This window comes from Augochlora pura, chromosome 4, assembly GCF_028453695.1.
Source record: "Augochlora pura isolate Apur16 chromosome 4, APUR_v2.2.1, whole genome shotgun sequence".
In the NCBI taxonomy this organism is placed as follows: domain Eukaryota; kingdom Metazoa; phylum Arthropoda; class Insecta; order Hymenoptera; family Halictidae; genus Augochlora; species Augochlora pura.
Genome location: NC_135775.1, coordinates 23,787,572 through 23,810,629, shown reverse-complemented (window position 1 = coordinate 23,810,629; position 23,058 = coordinate 23,787,572). Strand labels below are relative to the sequence as shown.

The 23,058-nt window shown below is 40.3% G+C and overlaps 1 protein-coding gene across 1 annotated transcript in view; it reads left to right on the top strand.

The window, feature by feature from the left end:
- LOC144468530 (RNA-binding protein Raly-like) overlaps positions 1 to 23,058 on the top strand; it is a 299,758-nt gene that overhangs the window by 272,879 nt on the left and 3,821 nt on the right. Inside the window, exons 5-6 of the mRNA XM_078178091.1 lie at positions 10,061 to 10,208; positions 22,198 to 22,305. Coding sequence (XP_078034217.1) covers positions 10,061 to 10,208; positions 22,198 to 22,305 — 256 coding nt within the window. The remainder of the gene's footprint in view (positions 1 to 10,060; positions 10,209 to 22,197; positions 22,306 to 23,058) is intronic.

Sequence of the window (23,058 nt, the reverse complement as noted above, 5' to 3'; positions counted from 1 at the left end):
GCCGACCCCGTGAATCGACGACGTACAGATTTCTAATTACACTTTCGTCTGGCGGACTAGAATCTCGTCGTCCCACTGTCGCCGTTATTTATGTTGTAACCCGCGCGAAGAAGCGTTTTCAACTTCCCATTGCGCTCGCGCGCGCTCACCGTTCGGCATGTTTTCCGCTGAAAATTGCAACGCCGAACGGTATCCCCACGAATTACTATCCGCGGCTCGACGGAACGAAAATGTGCCCACCCAGATGTATTTTAACGCCACCCCCGGAATACCACTGTCCGACATTATACTACTCTGTGTGCGTGTGTGTGTGTGTCCGGGGTCCATTGTCGTCGTTCTTCTTCGAACGTGATTTTACTCGAGATGAAATACCGCCGCGGTACAAGAATCTCGACGGACCAATGCGAGAGGGCGAGCACCTGCCAAAGAATGCTTTGCGAGACGTCGCGGAGAGATCGTAACGATGTGTTCTCTTTTGTTTTGAACGAATTCCTTCACTCGGAAGTGTTAACGACCTTTGGTGCAGGTTAACTAATTAGGCGACGGACGGTCTTTATGGAAAGTGAAGAGTTAGTGAGATTGTTGCGAGGTATAGAAGGTTAGTTTAGAAAGGGGAATTAATTGTTGTTGGTTGTGTTTTTTGTTAATAATTAATTGTTTTTTTTTAGTTGTTTTTGGGGAATGGGGGTTGTTTAGGGAGATTGTTAAGGGTTGGGATTGTTGGTTTAATTATTATGGTATGATGTATTGTTAATATGGAATGATATATGTATCTTGCTAGTATTGTAACACTGTATTACGATTTATGTATAGTGTATATAATACTGTTTCAATTATTTTAAGAATTATTGCAAGTACTATTTCAAAAATTATTTCACTTTCTTCAAGAATTATTCCAAGAACGATTTCATTTATTTTCAGAAGTATTTCAAGTATTATTTCAATTACTATTTAAAGAATTACTTAAAAAAATTACTTGAAGAATTACTTAAAAAATTACTTGAAGAATTACTTAAAAAATTACTTGAAGAATTCTTTAAAAAGTTACCTGAAAAATTCTTTAAAATATTACTCGAACAACTACACAAAGACTTATCAAGACAATTAACTAAACTTTTCTTCAAAGAGTCATCTCAAAATCCGCTCCAACCATTTCAATCCTTCACCAATCCCTTCAAGAACAATTTCGCGAATCATTTAAAAAATAATTACAAATAACGAGCGTACAGCCAAGCGTACACACGATCGACTAATTAAGTTCGAGCATGCTCGACGGTGGGAGGCGTAAAAAAGCCACTCGGTCGCAAGTAGGGGTGAGTCAACAGAGAGGGAGAGAGAGAGAGAGAGAGAAAAAAAAAGAGAAAGAGAGAGAGAGAGCGTTACACCCCGCGATTTACATCCGTGCCAGTTAGTTCATTAATTCCGTCGAATCTATTCGCGCCGGTTATGAAAATATTAATACCAACGCGACGGTAAAAACAATGCGGTCCACTCACACACACACGCACACACAGAGAGAGACACGCGCTCGCGTGCTCGCGAAAAAATCGTCGGGAAATTCGCGGTGTCCGGCCCCCGAAATTTTAATGGAAATTTAGCGAGCGTGTACAATGGCGAATGAAGGAAGAGAACTGAAAATAAAACTGCGTGGGAGAGGGCCGCGGGGCGGGCCGGGGGGAGGGAGGGAGGGACACGGCCACGTGCTCGGGCAACCGGTTCGGAAAATGTTGCCGCGGCATTCCCGAACCGGAGCTTGTGTAACCCGCGGATACGTACAAGCGTTCTCATGTGAAATTGGAAACCGAAATGCATAAAATTGTCGATGAGCATCGCTCGTCCCGCGCCTCCGCCGCCCCTGTTTCGCGCTTTGACCGTGTACATTTTTCTCTCTCTCCCTCCCTCTCTCTCTCGCCTCTTTTTTTCTACGCGTTTTTTTTTTTGTTGCTCGTTCCGCGCGGATTTCCACGGGAATGTTTGCGCGAAAAATATCATTCGCGTTAAGTGTGGCATTAAATTAACTTCCCGTGGCAAAGCTCGACGAGCGACGCGCTCTTCTTCGACTATCGAGGAAGGGGTGGAGGGGCGAACCCCGCTACGCAAATTCGATTCGATCGGATAACGCAGATCGCGGCAATTATTATTTTTATTCGGCTTGTTGCTCGGACTCGTGCTAAATTTGGCGCGGGATAAAAGACAGGGAGCGGCGAATTTTATTCGAGGCTCGGGAAATAAATGTTCCGGCGGGGTATAAATTTATTTGTACGACTATTTATTTGGGGACGAGTTTGTCCGCATGTAGTTTTATTCGAGAAAGGGTTAAGTCGAATGGCAGTCGAATCGAATGGGAATTTAATCGTGAAAGAATTCGCGGAGAGAATGATTTGAATAAAAATTGTGGAGTATAAAGTGTTTTCTTTTGGATTTTCATTTACTTTTTTTGGTATTAGTTTTTTGTATTATTAGAACGAAGTATTTTTTGAATGAAGGATTAATAGGTTAGGAAGACATTCGGATTGTTAGTTCAATGTTTGAGATCGCAGGAATTATTATTTTTATTTTGCAAACAACGAAATATGCTTCGCTTCTTCAAGAACGAATTTTTAAAAGATCGTTTGGAAAATATTAATTTATCTGTTATAATATTAATCTATATTATAGTAATTGTAAAGAAAATGGTACGGCAAGGGGTTAAACATTCTCCAACCATAAAGCTAAACAAAATTGCAAAATCTCGCGTCCTTCGATTTCAACAAATTTCTCTTACATGCAACGAGGGTGTGAATACTTATGGGAATGACTGTATAAAGTTAATTATAGTGACACGTATATTCGGCTTGTTTGTTTCTCATTATAATTTGACAGTGGTTGATGAATAGATCTTGGCTCGGTCGCAAATTTTCTCCTGGATTTCGAGCGTCCACCGTTCGATGCGTTGCGAAATCATCGGGAAAAATTATTTATATTTCGAGAATACATGAAACGAACTATAACGAACCATCTCGTCCGAGTTTCGAAAATACTGTATTAATATCCCGAGTTTCTATCGATCACGGTGTACCATGATATTCGCCATAAACGTGTCACGACGACTATACAAGGAGCAATCGACCGTTGATTGAAGCGATTCTTACAATTAGCAATACATTACGCAAAACAATTCGCGGAACGAGCGCGGAGAACATGCCGTCGATAACAAATATCTCGGAAAATTCTTATTGTTTATGCTAATTAGAGGGGCCGGCAACTACGGGGCTAATTAGTCGCACCTCCAATTTCCCTTGACTGCGCCGCCAACGCCAGTAATTACTCTGACATCAATCAAGCCAATATTAAGGGGCGGTTACAGGTGCAGTTGTATTATATATATATCTATATATATATACATATATTATATATATATACATCATTTCTAGATGAATAGCAACTATTCCAATATTGCCGTCGTTTAGAAATATCGACGATTTATTTAACAACTCGACGTCGCGTTAAAACGGCATCGCGACATCTCGCGCCGTCGATCCGTATAATACTTAACAATTATTCTAATTTAATATAAACGTGTCGTCGATGGGTATCGTATATCAATAGCATTGTTCCGCGTCACCGGAGCGGCGCCGACAGACGCGAACAATATTTTGTTCGACAAGTTTCGTTTCATTAAAATCGCCGCTCGCTTGACACCATTAATTGATACTAACTTTGACAGGCGCGCCCGATTCGCGGACCTCCTCGCGAAACGTTGCCGCATTTCAAATATTAAAAAGCTGCTCAGGTTTTCCCGTTTCCCGGCCGTTCATTCATTTGTTAATTAAACCGAAACGCGCACGGAAAAGGCAAACGCCTCCTCCGGTTGTTCACCCGGCGGTACACAAACGAATTTAAAATACGGTGGATTTATTAACGGGCGTATTAGTCGCCGCCAGATTAGTTGTACTGGTTCAGTGTAAATATTTGTGTAAATAATTATTTTGGGGGGTTGTTTTTTTAATTTGGAAGGGAGGATTTGTTCTGTTAATTGGGAGGGTAGGTGTAAAGTATTATTATTATTGTTTTTGGGGGTTTCGTTGTTTTTATTGTTAGTTATAGTCTGGCTATAGGTGTTATTGTTGTTATTATTATTTTATAGGCGCTGGGAAATTTTTTATAAATTGATAGAAGCGTATACTGTAATTTTGACATTTCTAATTACGCGCTATAGTATAATATATGACATTTATTATAATTTATAATTTTTACTGTAATCTATAGTCTCGCTATAAGTATTATTATTTTTATTATCAATATTATTATTACAGTAATTATTTTACAGGCGTTGGTAAACTCTTTATAAATTGATAGAGTCATTTACTGTAATTCTGTCATTTGTATTTGCACGCTATATTATAATTTATAATTTTTCTGATATCTATAGTCTGGCTGTGAGTATTATTATTTATTATTTTTTATTATAGTAATTATTTTGTAGTCCTTGGTAAACTCCTTATAAATTGCTACGATCATATACTGCAACTCTGACATTTGTGCTTATATTATACTATAATTTACAATTTCTAATATTTACTATAATCTATAATATATACTACAACCCATAAACTTTACTATAACCTATAACACGTACTAAAATCCATGCAATTTCCTAAAATCATCGCAACCAAATGTCATCGACACGGTAGCTTGAGAACGTCGTCCGCGAAAACGTCGATAACAAGCCAGCGAAGAAAGTCACCCAACAGCGTCGAAAAATCGTAGAAGCGCCGTGTTTCGATCCGGATTAATACGTAGACGCATCGGCATCGAGGCGGCGGCCGATACCAGGGGCGGCGGTATTAAAGTGCGGCGCGATAAATATCGACACTTATATGAGGGGCCGAGGCAAATATTTGGCGCGGACGTCGAAATTAACTGTCGACGCCGAAGGGCGACGGGGTTTAAATCGACAAGGGTATCGGTCGTCCGGCGACTTTTCCCCCCGCAGAAACCCCGGAGAAAACCGGAAGCTATTTTCGGCCGTGCTTTCCAGGCGGCGCGCGCCAGAAATTTAGCGTATGAATCTTTCACGTTGGAGATCCGTCTGCAATTAACATCCATTAACGAACCATCCTGGCGCGCTTTAATCGGCCGGCCGCCACGTCGCGGGACGCGCGCAAATCAATTTCGAGGACGAGAGTGGACTAACATCGGCGGAATGTTATTAATAATTTCTGGACTCGGACGGCACCTGTGCAAACTGGATGCCGGGCTAATTCGGGCACCTAATTGCGATTTATTGATAGATGATTTAAATTGTTTAATAGTTTGGACAGGTTATAGGTGGCTTTTTAAGACGCGGTTTGGATTGAGATCGTTTTATAAATATGTTGCTTTTTGTTGGGATTGTATGGATTTATGTTAGTTTATGGAACGCAGTTTATTTATATAAAAGTGAATTTTGCGATTGTTGCAATTATTTTATTTTTGATTGATTTTTAAGTATAGTAGACAGCAAAGTTAAGCTAATCTTTGGCCGAGAGATGGTCGATCTTTGAACAGCCGTAACTCTGTTAATAGTTATCATAAAATTATGATTCTTTTTTTAAATTAAAGCTTGAAATCTCTATTTTACAACGGCATACTCTAATCTTCAAATATCAATCATTTCTATAACTCAGAAGACTCTACAACTCAAACATGACCCTAAACCAGAGTTCATAATTCTTACACCGAATAAGTGCAATCTCCTGCGCCTTCCATGCAATAAAAATTTTTTTTTAAAATATTCTATCTACACCATCGTAAAGTATAGAGTTCAAACTTTAATTTAAAAAAAGATTCACCATTTTCCGTCTTCTATTAACAAAGTTACAGCTCTTCGAATCTTGACCATTTCTCAGTCAAACCTTCGTCGTCGTTGGTAAACAAAATCGACAAATGATAAATAAGGTTAATTAATTTCGCTGGAAAAAAAAGGCGCTGTCCGAGGGACGACTAATTACTTAAATTCTTAGGTCACAAGAGGGCTCCAACTAAATTCACCGTGGATTCTTTAAGTCGTCAATGGAGGGAGGGGGGAGAGCGAGGCGCAGGTCGGACGGCCCGAAACGAAAACGAGTAATTAATTAACGCGTTCGCGATTTTCATTCGGGACCGGGGAAGCAGGGTGGACTGGCGCCAGCAACGTTTCGTCGACGGTGTTTCATTTTCCGCGCGCCCCCCCCGCGCTAGCGCATAATATGCCACAAAACTAATGAGGGGGTTAGCCGGGGGCCCCGAGGGGAAGCGAGGGCAGGAGGGGGGGGGGGGGGGGGGGGGGGGGGAGGGGGAGAGATTCGACAGGCCGCGATGTGACTGCGATTTCCATAGAATCGTTTAATCTTACGGGCGATCGTGCGTTAATTGGATGATGTGCCAGTTAATTGAAAACCCGTCGCGATTCTGCCCAAGAGATTCTCTTTTTCCTTCTCCCTCTCTCTCTCTCTCTCTTTCTTTCTTTTTTTTCATTTCCACCCTCGGCCGGATCGGCCGATCCTATCGTTGGTCAATTACCGGGAGGTGGGGGGTGCCCTTCTAATTGCTCGTTCTCCTTAATCCTTCGTTAATGACGCACTAATTTTCATGAAGCCTCCGCGCGCCCGGAGATAGTTAATAATTGGACCGCGGAGCCAATCGTTGTTTAGACGGGCGCGCGGCAGCGACAGAATGCCGGCGGCGCTTTAAAAATCACTTGGAAGCTTTCGCCGATTTTTATTGTTATTGATTTATTTTTGTTCAGATGTTAGAATCAGTGGATCATTAATGTTCGTATGATAGTAGTAGATACTTTATTTTAATGTTTTATTTTAGCTGTTTGTGCTATTTGATATTTTTAATTTAAATTTGATTATTGTAACATCTATGGATAATTAATATTTGTATAATAGTAGTAGATATTTGATTTTATTATTATATTCTATATTTTCGTACTATTTAATATTTTTAAGTCCATATTTTTGCAATTAAAATTGTGTACCTTTACGTAGCCATTCTAAAATACTATTACACGAATATTAATTATTCACCTGGACCATAATAATCAAATACGAATAAAAACAATTAGCAGAATTAAATACTACTACTAACAAGATACTACTAAACATTACCAACCTAAAATATAATAAAAAACAATTACTCATTAACGCTAAAAACGCGGTAACTGTTAACAACAAAATTCCAGCAAAAAAACCCAAACCATCACGTGACACTCGCATTAATTAAAAAGAAGAGATTGTTCTTCGCAAAAACAATGCCGATAATAAGAATACAAGCAAACAATTGTCATTGGTTTAAAAATAAAAATAAACAAAATGCGGGTCGTCGCTAGGAGCCCGCGAATTGAATTTCTAAAGAGACCGTGTACAGTGTCAGTCTCTCTCGTTTATTTTCGTGCGCGCCGTGCCCGCGAACACTGATTAGTAGTGACTTCCATTCATTAGTCGGAATATCATCACCGTTCTACAACCGGTCCACGAGAAAAGAGCGAGAAAGAGTGAAAGAAAAGGAAACAACGTGTCGGCTTTTTATTTTTCTCTCTCCTCTGTGTTTCTTTTTTTTTTTTTTTGTTCCAGCATAGAAAATAGTATAATGCAGCGACGCGTGCGACACAACCGACATGAAATTCAGGTCACGCGACGTTTTTATTAAACGCTCTTGCCACGGCTTCCTTCTTCTTCTTTTTTTTTTTCTTTGTTTCTCTCGTACTCCCGAATGAAATATGCGGCGCGGCCGTAAAGAAATTAAATTAAACAATTAAACCCTCTCACTCACTCGCTACCCCCCACCCCTACCCCCCCTCGCCGATAGGGAGAATGTTAATTGTCCGGAGAATAAAACAATTTCTGCCGTGGCGGCTTTGCTCGGCCTATCCCCTCCCTCCGTACCCCTCTCTTCGCCCCTCGCCCCATCTCTCCTCTCCCTCTCGCCATTTCCCCCTCTCCTCCACGGTAGCATTGTTTCGTGAGCCGACAATGCCGTTCAGATTTTATTCAGCCTACTGTGTAATTAAACATTTCTAGTCATTAACCGTTTGAAAAACTGACTAACCGTGCAACACCGTTCCGCCGTGTTCACCGCCCCGGGATCGGGACCGGGGCGAAAAATAACGCGGGGCGTTGTTTTCCACCGTTTATGCAACACGCCGGCCGTCCAATTATGCAACGCTTTTTCGACCGAGATCACCGGCGCGCGCGCGCATCTTCCTTGATATTCGCGTAATTAATATTTTTAATCATTTTCTCTCGCGGTTATTTCGGTCGAAGTTTTTTTAGAGAAGTTGCTGGTATTCTTTTTGTTTTTAGTTGATTTTTTATAGTTAATGGTGAACTAGTTTGTTTATTGTATCGTGGAGAGTGTTGGTTAGTGCGTTTAATTTTTGTTATGGCGTTGAATGCATTTTGAAGAATTTAAAAGGAATGTTTGATAATTGTTGTTAGGAATGGAGAGGAAAAATATATAAATGTTATTTATTATGTAGAAGAAACGTTTGAAAATTTTAGTTATTTTATTCGTTATTTTTCCTTTTGGATTTGTTATATATTATAGAGGAAATAGTGAATAATTATTACATTGTTTAAAAGCGGTAAAAGTGAGCACTAGGAAAATTAGTGAATAATTTAGATATAAATAACAATTTGCATCGTCTAAGAGCAATAAAAATGAGCACCAGAAAAATTAGTAAATGATAATTGCAATAAATATTTAGTTCCATTATCGAAGTAAAAATGAGTAGCAGGAAAATTATTAAAAAATATTGCAATATTACAATATAAAATTTCAGCATCTTCTACGATAATTTAAAAACGATAAAAAGTGATACCGCGATAAATAAAAAAAGTACTGTAACAAATCAATTTCATGGTATTCGTCAGATACGAACACGATGTTCTTTATTACCGCGTGGTATTGTTGCAAATAAATAGTAACATGGCTCCGATAAAACTTCATATGTTTTACATATTCACAGCATAATATGAATTTATAGGGCGGAATAAAATACGAACAGAGTACGGAAGATCCCTATGCGGAATTTATTGCATTAGCGGCATGAAATGTTTATTACCCCCGTTTTTAGCTTTTTATGTCACGGTTGCAATAAAATTTGCCACGGTACCGGAATCTACTTCTCTGTCAAATGGAAACTCGTGTTGCACCATCAGCATGTAAGACATCATCGTTTCCTTGGATAGCTTCACTCAGATCATTCCAATTTTAATGCAACATATATGTATGTTAAAATATTAATGTTAAAAAATGTAGAATATATTAATGTTACGCTATATATGTGTTAAACATTATTAAAAATTTTTTAACTTTGTAATTTTTAATTTAATTCTATTAAATTCTATTAATTTGTTTATTATTATTACAATTATCGTCACTACGATCACTACTGTTACTACTTATTATTATTAGAATATTCTTTTCAATAACTATACCAGAGTGCATTTTTCTCTGTCACGATACTAACATAAGAAATTCTATTAATTTCTTTATTATTATTATTACAACTATCATCACTATCATCATTACTACGGCTACTTATTACTATTATTACTATCATATCTGTGCACACAAAACTAGCCAATAACAAACACCAACACACCATCCCCCACCCCACACGACAAACAATAAAACAACCCGTTCGAACGAAAAGCAGCACGAAAATTGCATCGGAAACACCTCGGTCGCAAAGCTTCAATCTACGGAACAATTTAGACAAATCCGAGCGCGGGCCCGACGGAATCGGTGTTCGCGCGGATCGCCGGAGATCGCCGATTTTATTAGCCGGGCAGAGGGGATCGCGCCTCCGAAAATGAGCGTCATAAACGTCCGTGTCCGGAGGTGGTGGCTGCGGCTCCCTGTGTGTCAGGGCCAACATTGTGCCCCGCGCGTCCCTCCCACCCCCTCCCATTAAAGTCGAACCGATAAAACCGACTGTATCACTTTCCCGGGGGGTGGGGGGGGGGCGGGGCTATCGTCACACAAATCACGTCGAACGATAAACCGTACCACGTTACACCGTTACCCTCTCTCTCTCTCTCTGTTCCAGGCGATGAAGATGAGCAAAGTGGGCAACCAGACCAATTCGCAGGACCCACAGGCGGTGAATTCCCGGGTGTTCGTCGGGAATCTAAACACGTTTCAGTGCAGCAAGACCGATGTGGAGCGAATGTTTCAGCGTTACGGCCGTCTGGCAGGTGGGTCTCTGCGAGCGAGCGAGCGACGCGTGGTAAACGAAAGCTTCGGATCGGTCTTCGACGACGACGGTTTCGGTGATTGGCAGACCGCGGCTCGGACGACGGATTTTTAACGACGTGGAGACGGTCTGCGCCGTGCAGAATTCGGACGGGACAACGTGGAATCTGGGATCGAAGGCGACTATGTCGATTCGAGTTAATATTAACTTCGTGACATAGTTTTTTAATTAATTATAAGCTATTTAGTATGAGATATTATTTTCAATTTTTTCAATTTTTTTCGCATTGATATTTTGCGACAAATTCTATTCGAAATTTATATTTAATTATTATATTGAAAATTGTCACCGAGGACCGGAGCTTTCGTTTTTATATTATTAACATTACAGAGCTGCAGTCATGGGAAACAGTAGCATAAATTCTCCGAATAACTTTTAAAAATTAAATCGAGTAATTATAATAGAATTTAGGTTCTTCGAAGGGCGCCATATTGAATTCTGAATTTCTATAATTCTTCGAGTAGCCTTTGTGTTAAATATAAATTTTAACAGTGTAATACTATTTAACAGTGTAAGTATAAAATGAACAGTATAAAAGAATAAAAATGATAAAATTCCTAACCTAAAAAATCAATAACTACGATCTACGATTCCACCGCGGAAATTAAATTAATTAAATCGTAAAATTAAACTACTTGCGAGCACGAGCTGAATTTTCTAACCCCCGTGTCGCTTTGCAAGTATAACTGGAATGATACTAATTAATTGGAGGTAAATTCGGTGAAGGTAAATTGATAATACCGGCGCGGAACAGCGTTTCGAGCAGCGGAGCGGTTCTTGCGGCACGAGTTTTACAAACAAATTGCAATTATAATCGCTAATCACTAACGGCTAATAAGCGTTTAATAAAAACGTTCCCGTGTAATACCGCGACGGGGGACGACGGCGGTGGTGGTGGGGGTGTGTGGGGGACGATTATAATTTCGACGGGAACGCGTAAACAACTCGTCGAGAGTTTCGAAATTCGTAATTTGTTGCTGCGGAACAACGAAAATTCTCGATAGCGTGTGGCAGAGCGGTGGAGGGGGGGGGGGGGCTATGTGTGTTTGAAGGGCCGTTTAACCTATTTCTCGAGGTGCGGTTGTTACTTCGGAAAGCGTATAAACAAATTACGCAGTGAACGGTGTTCGACGTTCCGCGGTCGCCGTGTATTATTTATAACAATAAACGGGCTTTTGCTTCGGGAAACTTGTCGGAGAATAAGCCACCCTTGCTATTTCAGACTGTATAGTATGTTATACTATAGTGTACTATACTGTAATATAGTATACTATATGATACTGTTAATAATATAATAATTAACTTAACTAGGTTACTACATGTTAACTTGAATAATTATTAACTTATACAGTTGACTATGTAATACGGTTAGCTATTTATCACGCAAAGAAGAAAATAATGACTGGTTTATTGAACGAAATTAATGGTAAACAAATAGCTTATTTTATAGAGTGAAATTTCCGCTTTAATCTAATCTAATTGATTTTTGCTATAAAAATTTAACAAAGTTTAAAAATCGTAAGAGAAGTGACCGGATTCGATTTATCGTAACTCTGTTAAAAAAAATCGTATAGCAATGCAATTTAGCTCATTTTAAAGGGTGAAGTCTCTACTTTAACCAACCCTAATCGATTCTTGATATAAAAATTTTCTAAAGTTTAAAAACCATCGATTATAAGAGGAGGGATGGTTCCTACCTTTTCAACGATAATAAAAATGATGTGATTTATCGCTATTCGCTTAAAAAAAATCGTTAAACAATGAAACTTAGCTTATTTTAAAGGCTGAAGTCTCTACTTTAACCTACCCTAATCGATTCTCGCTATAAAAATTCGACGGAGTTTAAATTCCAATTTAAATAGCCCATACCCGCTAATTATTCTCCACAACGACTACCCTCACCAAAGCCAGCCAACAAACCTTGTAACAATCTAACAACCGCTAAATAAATATTAACAAAACACCAACAATAAATCCTAAAATATTCCACAAAGCTTCTCCGAACTACCAATAAAGCTTACAATTCCCTTCCACAAAGTAACGAATAAAAATTAATCAAACCATCCGCTCCACGCTTTCGCATTTACTTTACACCTTGCGAAAGGGTTAAATTGTTACTCAGCTCCAAGTGGATGCAAAAGCCGGGATCTGCGGCCGTGCGGTAGCAAAGGAGGGCACGGGACGCGGTCGAATTAGAGGGCGGGACAAGATAACGCGTGTTTTGCCGGCGCTCCGGTAGGATCTTCTTGAATCATCGAGTTCCCGCGGAGCCTTAAAAGCAGGACGGTAGTTACAAATTGGCCGAAGTTGAGGAGATTCAAAGATCGTCGGGGTCGGATAACAGGGAAAACTCGCGCTGTTATCCGATATAAAAAGCCCGGGGAGCCCGAGCCCGGGGTTCGAGACCCGAGAAAAATAGCGAGTTGGAAATAGGATTTCCCCGATACGGGTCCCGTCCTCACGGTAACCCAATTTGCGCCGTGATAGCTCCTTGACCTTCGATATCCCCCTCCCCCTCGAGCCCCCGATTGGATATCCGTCTCTAGTTCCGCGAACACCGATGACTCCATTGCTTTCATTGTACCGCTAACTTCGTTCCGTCGGAAACGTACTTTATTGCGAGAAACCGAGTTCGCCGTCCCGCCGCCCTTCGCCCTTCGGTCGCCGGGGCGCGGTAATAAATTGGAAGTACGAAGATTGCGTTTCGCCGCCGAATTCGGTTTAGATAAGTAGTTTTTCGTTGCCGCGGGAAAAACATCTCCACGGAAATAATGCCGCGCCGACAAATTGGACCCTTTGTGTCCCTGTTTGCGGCCGCGCTGGGAACCGGCGCGGAATCAAACTCGGCCACGAAACAACCTTCCTTTCTTTCGCCCTGTCCTCTGATTTCTATCGCTACGGCTCGCCGAATCGCCGGATTTTCGTACGCTCGACAACTTCTTCCTCGACTACCACTACTGCCCTTCTTATCTGAGACCCTCCGTGTAGATAGTCTCTTCGCGGTTACAATGACTAAGGGTTGTTCGATCGCGATCGTTTCGTCGCTGCCATTATATTATATTATATATTCCGATTTTTATTAGATATAATCATAAAAGATATAATAATACTAGAATATAATATATAATATAGTAGAATATAACGTAGTGCTTCCTAAACGTATTGGTAAAACAATGGAATTATATTTAGGTTTAATAAATCACTGGGATTACTTTTTCCTTTAGTATTGATTATTCTTTAATGTTTGTTTTTCATATGCCTTATTTTTTATATAGTGATCTAAAATAATGTAAATATTCTGTATAGACTGTAGCATATTGTACTACTAGTTACTGATAACTATTTAATACAAAATAATAATATCATAACACTAAGATTAATAGATCAGAAATATTACCTGCTCAGTTTAAGTAGAGTAAACGAGGAATGGTCAGGCATACCACTTACTAGGTCTCGCTTTCGATTGCTGCGAAGAAATCTTTTTCGATTTTTGCTAAATAATTTCTACTAAATTCTAAATTAACCTAATCTTGACATAACCTTAACTTATATAAAAAAAATTATCCAGAACTATTAACCATTGCAAAAACCACAAAATTCAATTCCACGAAATATAAAATCCTCCAATTTATATAAACTAAAAAACAATGCGAGTCTTATCATATACTTTTGATGTCAATGTTAAAATAGCACCGACTGCAAAGGGTTGATCCTCGACGAAGGATGCGGAACGCGATCGGCGGATCTCGCGAGAAACTTTCACGAGGAAACGATCTCTGGGCGCGGTTGAACGAGATGCGCGTTATTCCGTGCACAAAACTGTGTCACTTTTACCCGAATACAAGTTCCCCGGGAACGGCCCCTCCTCCTCCCTCCCACCTCGGATCCTACTTATACGAAATTTCGAGTTTCTTGGAGTCTGTTGCGTACAGCTGTCACTGCCGCGCGATACGGATACGTGTACGGTGCTCCCCGCAGCAAGTAAAATTAAGGCGCTGTCTATGGCAAAGTTTCCTTACAAACCCGGCCCCCCACCCGGGCCCCCCCGCGTTCCACATTACCCCCGCTGATGAACACTTGCTACATCGCATTTAAATAATTCGGTTACCGGAGCGCTCCGCGGAAACACCGGCTGACAATTATTAAAATTATAAGGGCGTTATTCGATACGAAAGAACGTCGCTGAAATGAAATAGTTGACATAATCTTGTCATGACTCGTACAGATTATTTTACTTATTTATAATTGTTTTTTTAGAAAATTTAGACGTTAGAAGAGTTTTTCTATTTTTTGGAAATTGTAAATTCTAGATTTTTATATTGTTAATTATTAAGCTAAGTAGGTGAAAAAATTCGAGTGGATGATGTTTTAAGTCGTAGAAGTAGTTTATTCTTTTATACATTTTTTATGTGGTCTGAAATTGTTCTTTTGGTTTAATATATTAAATATTGATTTGTTGAAGGGATTTTAAGAAGGGTGTAATTTTTTTTGGTTTTTGTATTTTGAAGATTGGAAGAAACAATTTTTGTTTTCTGTTGGTAGGGAAATGTGTCTGACTAGTGGTTGGGGGTTTCTACTTAGAGTTTACTTTTCTAGGTTTTTCTCAGGTTTTTAGTACGAATATTTGTTTGTTATGTGCTTTAATACTGTCATAAATTATTTCTAAGCTATTGTTATGGTCTCATTTATAATCAAGACAATTTATAATTTTTTATATGAATTAAAAATTGTCCATTCTGGGTACAAAGATCAGAAATTAAATAGAAATATTTTTCTCCTAATATTTGCTTCATACATTTATCTATTTATATATTTACATATTTATCTACCTTACTATTTATCCATTTAACTATTTATTTATTTAACTATTTATCTATTTAACTATTTATCTATCTAACTATTTAACTATTTCTCTATTTATCCATTTATCTATTAATATTCCTTTCACCTCAAATTTTACATAAAAAATCGAACTTCAAAGTCATCCCCCAAATCCTCACCAATCATCGCCTCGATTCCTCAAAAACGCTTTCAGTGCCAAGAACGCGAGCACAACCCAGTAATCATCGCCTCGGTCGAGCTAACAAAATTCGCGGCTCGCCGAGCATCTTTCCGAATTGGCAATCTCCTGAAGGTTCGGTATCGCGGACCCCCATTGTGCACCGGGATCCGGAAACTTCCGGATCCCTCCTCTCGTGCCGGCGGAGGAACTTCGAAATAAAATGAACCCCGGGCTAGACAACACTCGATATAATTCCGCGCGTCCACTTGACCCGCGCAATCTGCGCGGTACAGCTGTCACCGTTTGCCGGGATGAATGGCCGCGCCGCTTGTGTCTGGCCGTGGTGGCCGTCTTATCCCGGCGAATCGAAGCCCCTTTTAATTCCTCCAAGTTCGGGCGAAGTTCCGCGCAGCCGCCTTTGGAGCCGCCCCCTTTCTTGCTCTCTTTTTCTGTCTCGCAGTCTCTCTGTCTTTTCTGCTATTTGCTGTTATTTGTTGTTCTTCGCTGTTATTCGCTGTTATTCGTTGTCCTTCTATATTATTCGCTGCCTTTCTCTGTCTCTGTTTCCTTCTCTCTCTTTCTCTTGCTCCGTCTGTCCTTTGCTATCTTTCTCTGTCATAACAGAAGCGATGGTTCCTACCCCTTCGACGATGTTACAACCCTTCGCATTCGATTTATCAAAACTCTGTTAAAAAAAATCGTATAACAATGCAACTTAGCTTATTTTAAACGCTGAAGTCTCTACTTTAATGCACCCTAATCGATTCTTGATTTAAAAATTTTGCAAAGTTTAAAAATCGTAAGAAATGCGATGATTTCTATTCTCCGGATGATGTTATAAATGATGTGAATTCGATTTATCGCTATTCGCTTAAAAAAAATCGTACAACAATGTAATTTAGCTCATTTTAAAGGCTGAAGTCTCTACTTTAATCTACCCTAATCGATTTTCCCTATAAAAATTCTCTGTTCTTCACTGTTTCTCTCTGTTCTTCGCTGTCATTCGCTGCCTTTCTCTCTCTCTCTCTCTCTCTCTTGCTTCGTCTGTCCTTTGCTACCTTTCTCTGTACTTCGCTGTCTCTCTCTAACCTTCTCTGTCTCTCTCCATCCTCCGCTGTCTCGTACAATCTTCCTCCGTCCGTCTCCGTCTCGCCGCTCGCATTTATTGTCTTCACGCTGTATTGAGGAAGCCTCCGGAAAGTAAGCTGTTTATCGGCAGCTCCCAGGGTCCGTTGTCCTAGGCGGAGCCCCCCCGGTGCCCGCGCGGCAGCCCGCTGCGAGCTTTCCTCGCCTGGGGATTCAAAGAGCAGAGAGAGGTCCGGCAGCCCGATTGCCAGGCGACCCCTGCGCCACGAATCTGCGCCGAGCACCGCCTGATAGCGACACTCTGTCGCGTTAAATTCTCTCGAATTAGCAGCCGGAAGCCTTCCATTCGTGTCCGCCGACGCGTTCCCGTGTATTTCGGCGTGTCAACTGACCGGAAGTCCGCGAATCGGATTTTTACCTTGATATTAGCGAATCACTTGTCGTGCAATCAATAACTTGCCACCTATTTGTTATTATTATTATTATATTGATGTTATTATTATTATATTAATAGACAAATCTTGCTTTAAATAACTATAAAAAGGATCGTTTCCTTAGCTAAACAAATTCGAGAGTTATAATTATTTAAAGCCGACTATATCACAGATCCCTTCTAAACTATTTTTGCGTGAAAGGAGATTTACTAAAATTTATTTCTTAACAAAAGTATTAAAAAAAAAATACCTAATCACCAGTGTCTAAAATGTACTATATTCTACTTATTTTAGTAAAAATTTCTTTAGAATATTTCTAATCGTCTAGAAGTTACAATAATTTATCACTGAACTCTCCAAGCCACTGTGCACGATGCAATCTTCTCTTCCTTCGTTTTAAAATAAAAATTGAAATAAACATAAAACCCAACGGTCTTTAAATAATTAAAAATCCTCCTTTTAACTATCTCAGCCTTAAATTAAATCTCCAAAAGGAACTCCGACAACATCCTAACCTAAAATTTCATTAACCGCGCGCCGGAACCAAGACAGACGTTCTAAACAATTAAGAGAAGATCCGTCGGCGACACGTATGCCCCGTTGACCGGTTGCGCCGCTCGCGATCGCGCGCAGAGGACAGTGTCGCGCTCGGACCGTCACGAATTATTTGGCGTTTCGTTAGCGGTGAACGAAATATGGGTCGGATCGGCGGCCGCGCTCGTCCCACGGTTTTAATACGATATTCGGAGTCGGTCGTCGTAGCCCCGGTGGCGGCGGCGGTGACGGTGGTGGATAGCGGCTGTCGTTCGGGCGGGCGGGGCGTCGGTGGTTGTTGGCCCACTCGATTCGTGCAATCTGGTCCGCGCAGCTGTCACCGTCGGTCCGGCATTCCGCAGCGGAGACCGTAGAGAGGAACCGGAGCCGGGCCGGGGCTCTATCCGGCAAGACAGACCTCCTCCAATTTTACGTTCCCCTTGACTCGAGCCATTCGCAATAAGGACACGGGGCCCACCTTTTTCTTTTCGCCTTTCTCTCTCTCTCTCTCTCTCTTTCTCTCTCTCTTCTTCTTCGCGTGGCCGCACAAAACAGTCGTCGGGGAGATTGCGAATCGCCGTCGCGGTAAAGAGAGCTTGAAACTTTTCCCGCAGAAGTTGTCGATGGCCACGGCGGACCAGCGCGATATAGACTACGCCACAGAGAATCCCTTTTGTGCCGCCGCTATTTTTCCTCTCCCGCTGATGCAAAGAAGATGTAATTTATATCTCTCCGCAACGGCCGACGCCGGAAACACCGAAACAACGGCGACGTCTTTGTACCCCCTCTTTTCTTCTTATATTCTTTTCTTTGTTTGTTTGTTTCACCCACCCCCCCTCTTCCTGGCACTATTTTTGATGACCCTTTTTCGGGGGGGGGGGGGGGGGTTCGTTGACGAACCTAGGATTTAGAAGTTTACCTCAATTTAGGAATTGAGAATTTTTGGGGTTATTGTTTTATTTAATTTTTTGAGATTTGTGGAGTTATTGTTGTTTTATTGATGTTATTGGGATTTTATTGATTCGGTTGTTTTTTTTATTGGTGGAATTGGTGGTATTTTGTTGAAGTAGTTATTGGTATTTTGTTGGCGAATTGATGATTTGATTTATTTGGATGAATGAGGCTGTTGGGTTTTGTTGGAACTTAAAAAATAATTGTAGAATAATTTAGTGATAGTTTTTGTGTTTTATAATAACAGAGACAATGCATAATGAATGTAAATTCTGAACTAGTCGACTAGAAAATAATATAAAATAATTTGCTTAAGTAATAGGATAATTCTTGCCTTGACGAGTTTGTCACCACGTCTGACCATACGTTGACCAAATCTACTGAAAATATACTTTTCAAACTATTTTCTCACGTTTTAAGAATTTTCACATCGTTCAAATTTTCTTCTACTAAAAACAAAGAACATACAAACAAGATGTTTAAAAAATTATATATAACTTAAAAAATACTATATAATTTTAAAAAATACAATATAATTTAAAAAATATGTAATTTAAAGAATACTGTACGGTACATAATTTTACAATCTAGTCACCGTTTCAAATTTGTCATCTAGAAACGAGCATTTACAGCTAGGATTCGCGTGATCGTTTCTCGCGAACGAACAAACACACACAATTGAAACATGCACATCCGTCTATGCGTGTGTGTGTGTGTGTGTGTGTTCGACTATCGGCATAAAAATCGAAAAGGCTGTATCGCAGTATGCAGGGCCCCGGGGTCCCCAGCCGCGACATACTTTTCGTTTCGCCAAATTCTGTCAATATTTCCTCGTTGGTTTTTTTCCCCCACCCTTTTACCATATATGGAGATACATATAAATGTATATGGACGTGTATAGACATGTTGTGCAGATATAAAAAAAGATATAGATATGTATAAATATATATAAATGTGTGCATAGACAAATCTTTATTTTAAATATGTATGTTTTTATATATTTATTGAGAGAGGAATAAATATATAAATATATATATTATAGATGGATATAGAGATATATAGCCAAATATAAACATATATGGACATATATAAATATATAGAGATAAATATAGTCATATATAGATACACATAAATCAACACAGCTATACATAGATAAATAAAGTCATACATAGGCATACACAGATAAACATAGCTATATATAAATAAATATAGTCACACATAAATATGAAAAAATAAACAAAGCTACATATTTATAAATATAGTGATATATATAGATATACATTACTAAATTCAGCTGTGTATAGGTACATACAGATGGACAAAGATGCCCAAACAGATACAGAGAGACACGCGAATAGTTTTTTACCGTTTTATTTTACATCGGCCAGCACATGGCACCCGCGCGGGTCATCGATTCCCGTGGCCGGTCTGCGTGGCAAGTCGGCAGATACGTTCATTTTAACGCCGGGGAGAGAGCCGGCTGTAATCTGTGTACCCGTAATAACTTTTGCGTGGTTAGCAGCTGACCATGCATGGAATTCATTATGCTGAAACAAATATGTAAATCTCCATATATCCCTGCCACACCGGTCCTACATATACGGCCGACGGGTACACGCGGGGCACACAACCCCGCCTATCCCCCCTCCCCTCCCCTTCTCTTGAACGAGGATATATTTCGTACGCGGGCGTCCACCACCACCACCACCGCCACCGCCACCCCCCGAAACGGACAGTGACGGTTTAAAAAAAACTTATCTGGCCACGCCAGTTGCGCCGGACATGTTAATAATGTCAAGGGGTTGAAAATCTAGAGCCACTTTATACTACCCTATACCACACCCGCGCAATCCGGGGAAACGGGGCTGTACCACCACCAGCCCCGTGTGCGACTGTACACGGAGGATCGTGTTTACAAACTCGTTACGACCCGCCATCATCTCTCGATGACTCTTCGATGTACAGGGTGTGTACCACGGGACACCAAACCCTTTCAAGACGAACGTCTTCGATCGTCACGGGACCCGGGTAATGACAAGTTTTCGTCCTTTGCTGTAATTATTTCTCGTGGAAGGTGGATTATAATTTTATGGATTATAATTATGGATAATTTTATGGACAATTATGGATAATTTTATGGACAATTATGGATAATAATTTTTGGCGTTTTTTGGCGAAGGAAAAATAATTCTAAGATGGCGACGATGTTGTAATATTTTACTATAATATAATGTGATATGATACGATATATTATAATACAATATTATACGATGCAGTAAAATACAGTGAAATACAAGACAATATTGTATGATGCAGTAAAATACAGTAAATTGTAATACAATATAGTAAAATACAGTACAGTTCAATACGATTGAATAAAATACAGTAAAATATGATACAATAAAATACAATGTAATAAAATACAGTAAAATATAAGGCAATACTATACGACGCAATAAAATACAGTAAACTACGAAGCAATAAATTACAATAAAACACAATGCAATACGGTACTATAAAGTACAGTAAAATACAATACAATACAGTACAGTACGATGCAATAAAATACAGTAAAATACAATACTATACGATGCAATAAAATAAAGTAAAATAAAATACCATACAATATAGTATAACATAACATATAATATTATAACATTGCTCTTAATAAAAAAATAACTATAACATATAACAAAGTATAATATACTTGCGTTCCTGATGTCAAATATCTGCCGCGAAGAAAATCAATTTCGACAAATATTCGTCTCGCTGAATTAACAATTGTGTGTACATACAGCAAGAGATAAATCGAACCGATTTTCAACTTTTTCGTCTGCAAAAAATTGTAAAACGCGTGAAGTTGACGCGAGCTCGGCGTTAAAGAGCGGCAAAAAGAAGTCTCGCCGCAATCGGAATCGCTTCGAGTGCGAGGCCCTCGAGCGCGAATCGTCGGAAATCGGCAAACACTGCGAATTATCGATACCGATTCCCGCGAATTCGAACTTCGAATATATACATATACATACATATACATGCATAGATGCGGATGTGTACAGGCACATAGTTTCAGCCTCCATACGCAGCGCGTGTTTTATCAAGCGCCGGCAAAAATATTCGCCGGGAACTGTATAGCCTCTGCCGTCGACGCGTCCGTGAATTGGTTTCATGAAAAAATAAACGTCGCCGGTAACGTCCACGAATTGTTTACATAAAATTGCTGAATGAGCCTATCTCCGCGGAGAGATACTTCGGGGGGGATCCCCGATGTCTGAAATTTCGAGCGAATTTTTCGAAATTCTCTGAAATTCATTAAAACCATAACTTTCAATTTTAATCAAATTCAACCAACTTCGAGGAAACCTCGACCAATAAAAAGAAAAAAGAGACACTCTCTCGCGGTGCGAGCGCGCTTTCGTCGTCGCCGAGCCAGGAATTGGTTTAAGAAATCCTTCGAGTTTCCCAGACTGCAGCTCATCAGCAAAGGGTTAAACAATGTCGTAGCAATTACCGTGGATTCAGAGAGAGAGAGAGAGAGAGAGGGGGGGGGGAGAGGCGTCTTTGAGGAGCGACCATTAATTCGGCGTACGCCTAACGCATTCTTAAAACGCGGGACGGCGGAGCGGTATCTTTGTTGGCTCGTTTCAATAATCGCGGATTCAGAATACGGTATAGAGGGTCGGAGGAGGATGAGGAGGACTTCTCCGACCATCCGTAGGGATGACGGACGCTCCCCGCTAGCAGCCGGCTCATCAAAATTCATGGAAACAATTTTAATTAAAGATTTCTCCCATTATCCGGCGCGCGCGCGCCCGGTATTTCTGTTTCATTCCGGTTCGCGGGCGACGGCCCCGCGAAGAAAGAACCAAGGGGTGGGGAGGAGTGGAGGCTCCGTTTTGGTACGTCACGATCGTTTGTTGTTCCAGGAATATCCATGCACAAAGGCTACGCGTTCGTGCAATTCACAAATCCCTTTGATGCCCGGAGCGCCTGCCTCGGCGAAGACGGCCGCACCGTTCTCAGCCAAATACTCGGTAAGTAATTTCTCTTCAACGGATACATTAATAACTACGGTGCCCGCGTACCCGCACACGCCTCCTAATTTAAACATTAATTGCTACCCGTGCCGCGACGTCGCCGCTCGCCATCGGCGGAGTCTCTTTTAAGAGCTCGCCGATTAATTATTGGCGGGCGCGTTCGTTCGAACGGCCGCGCGAAATCCGGGACGGCTGTTTGAGGGACGATAGTCGCGACTCTTTGACGCTTTCTTCGTCGTCTTACGCTTGAATGTTTAACGCGGCATTTGTTTATTTATGCGGCGGGACACTGACAACGATCAACTGCGATTTTGGTTCGATTTTGACGAAGTAGTCGATCTTTGGATCACTGCCATTTGGTACTAATAAATCATAGCACGATGCTACTGTGCTTATATTAAAGCTTAAAGATTGTACTATTTTACCATATAGTTTGTTTTTATTAAAGAGTTTGTTTTTATTAAAAAGATTTTTATTGAATAGAGGGATGAAATGACCACCCTTTTCGGGCCACAAAATGATGCAAATTCAAACGTCTGTAAAATCTATGAAAAATTTTTTTCAAGGATGATTTTCACGTAGATTTGAAGATTAGAGTCTCCTTTTTAAAATGACATCCTAAAAGTTGGTCCACGATTTTTTTTCACCGTTTTACGAGCCAAAAATGGAGGACACGTTCGGTGAGCTAAAATCTTGACCGTGTATAATAAAGTCCACAGTACTCCTTCCATTCAAAGCTTCGTAAAACGA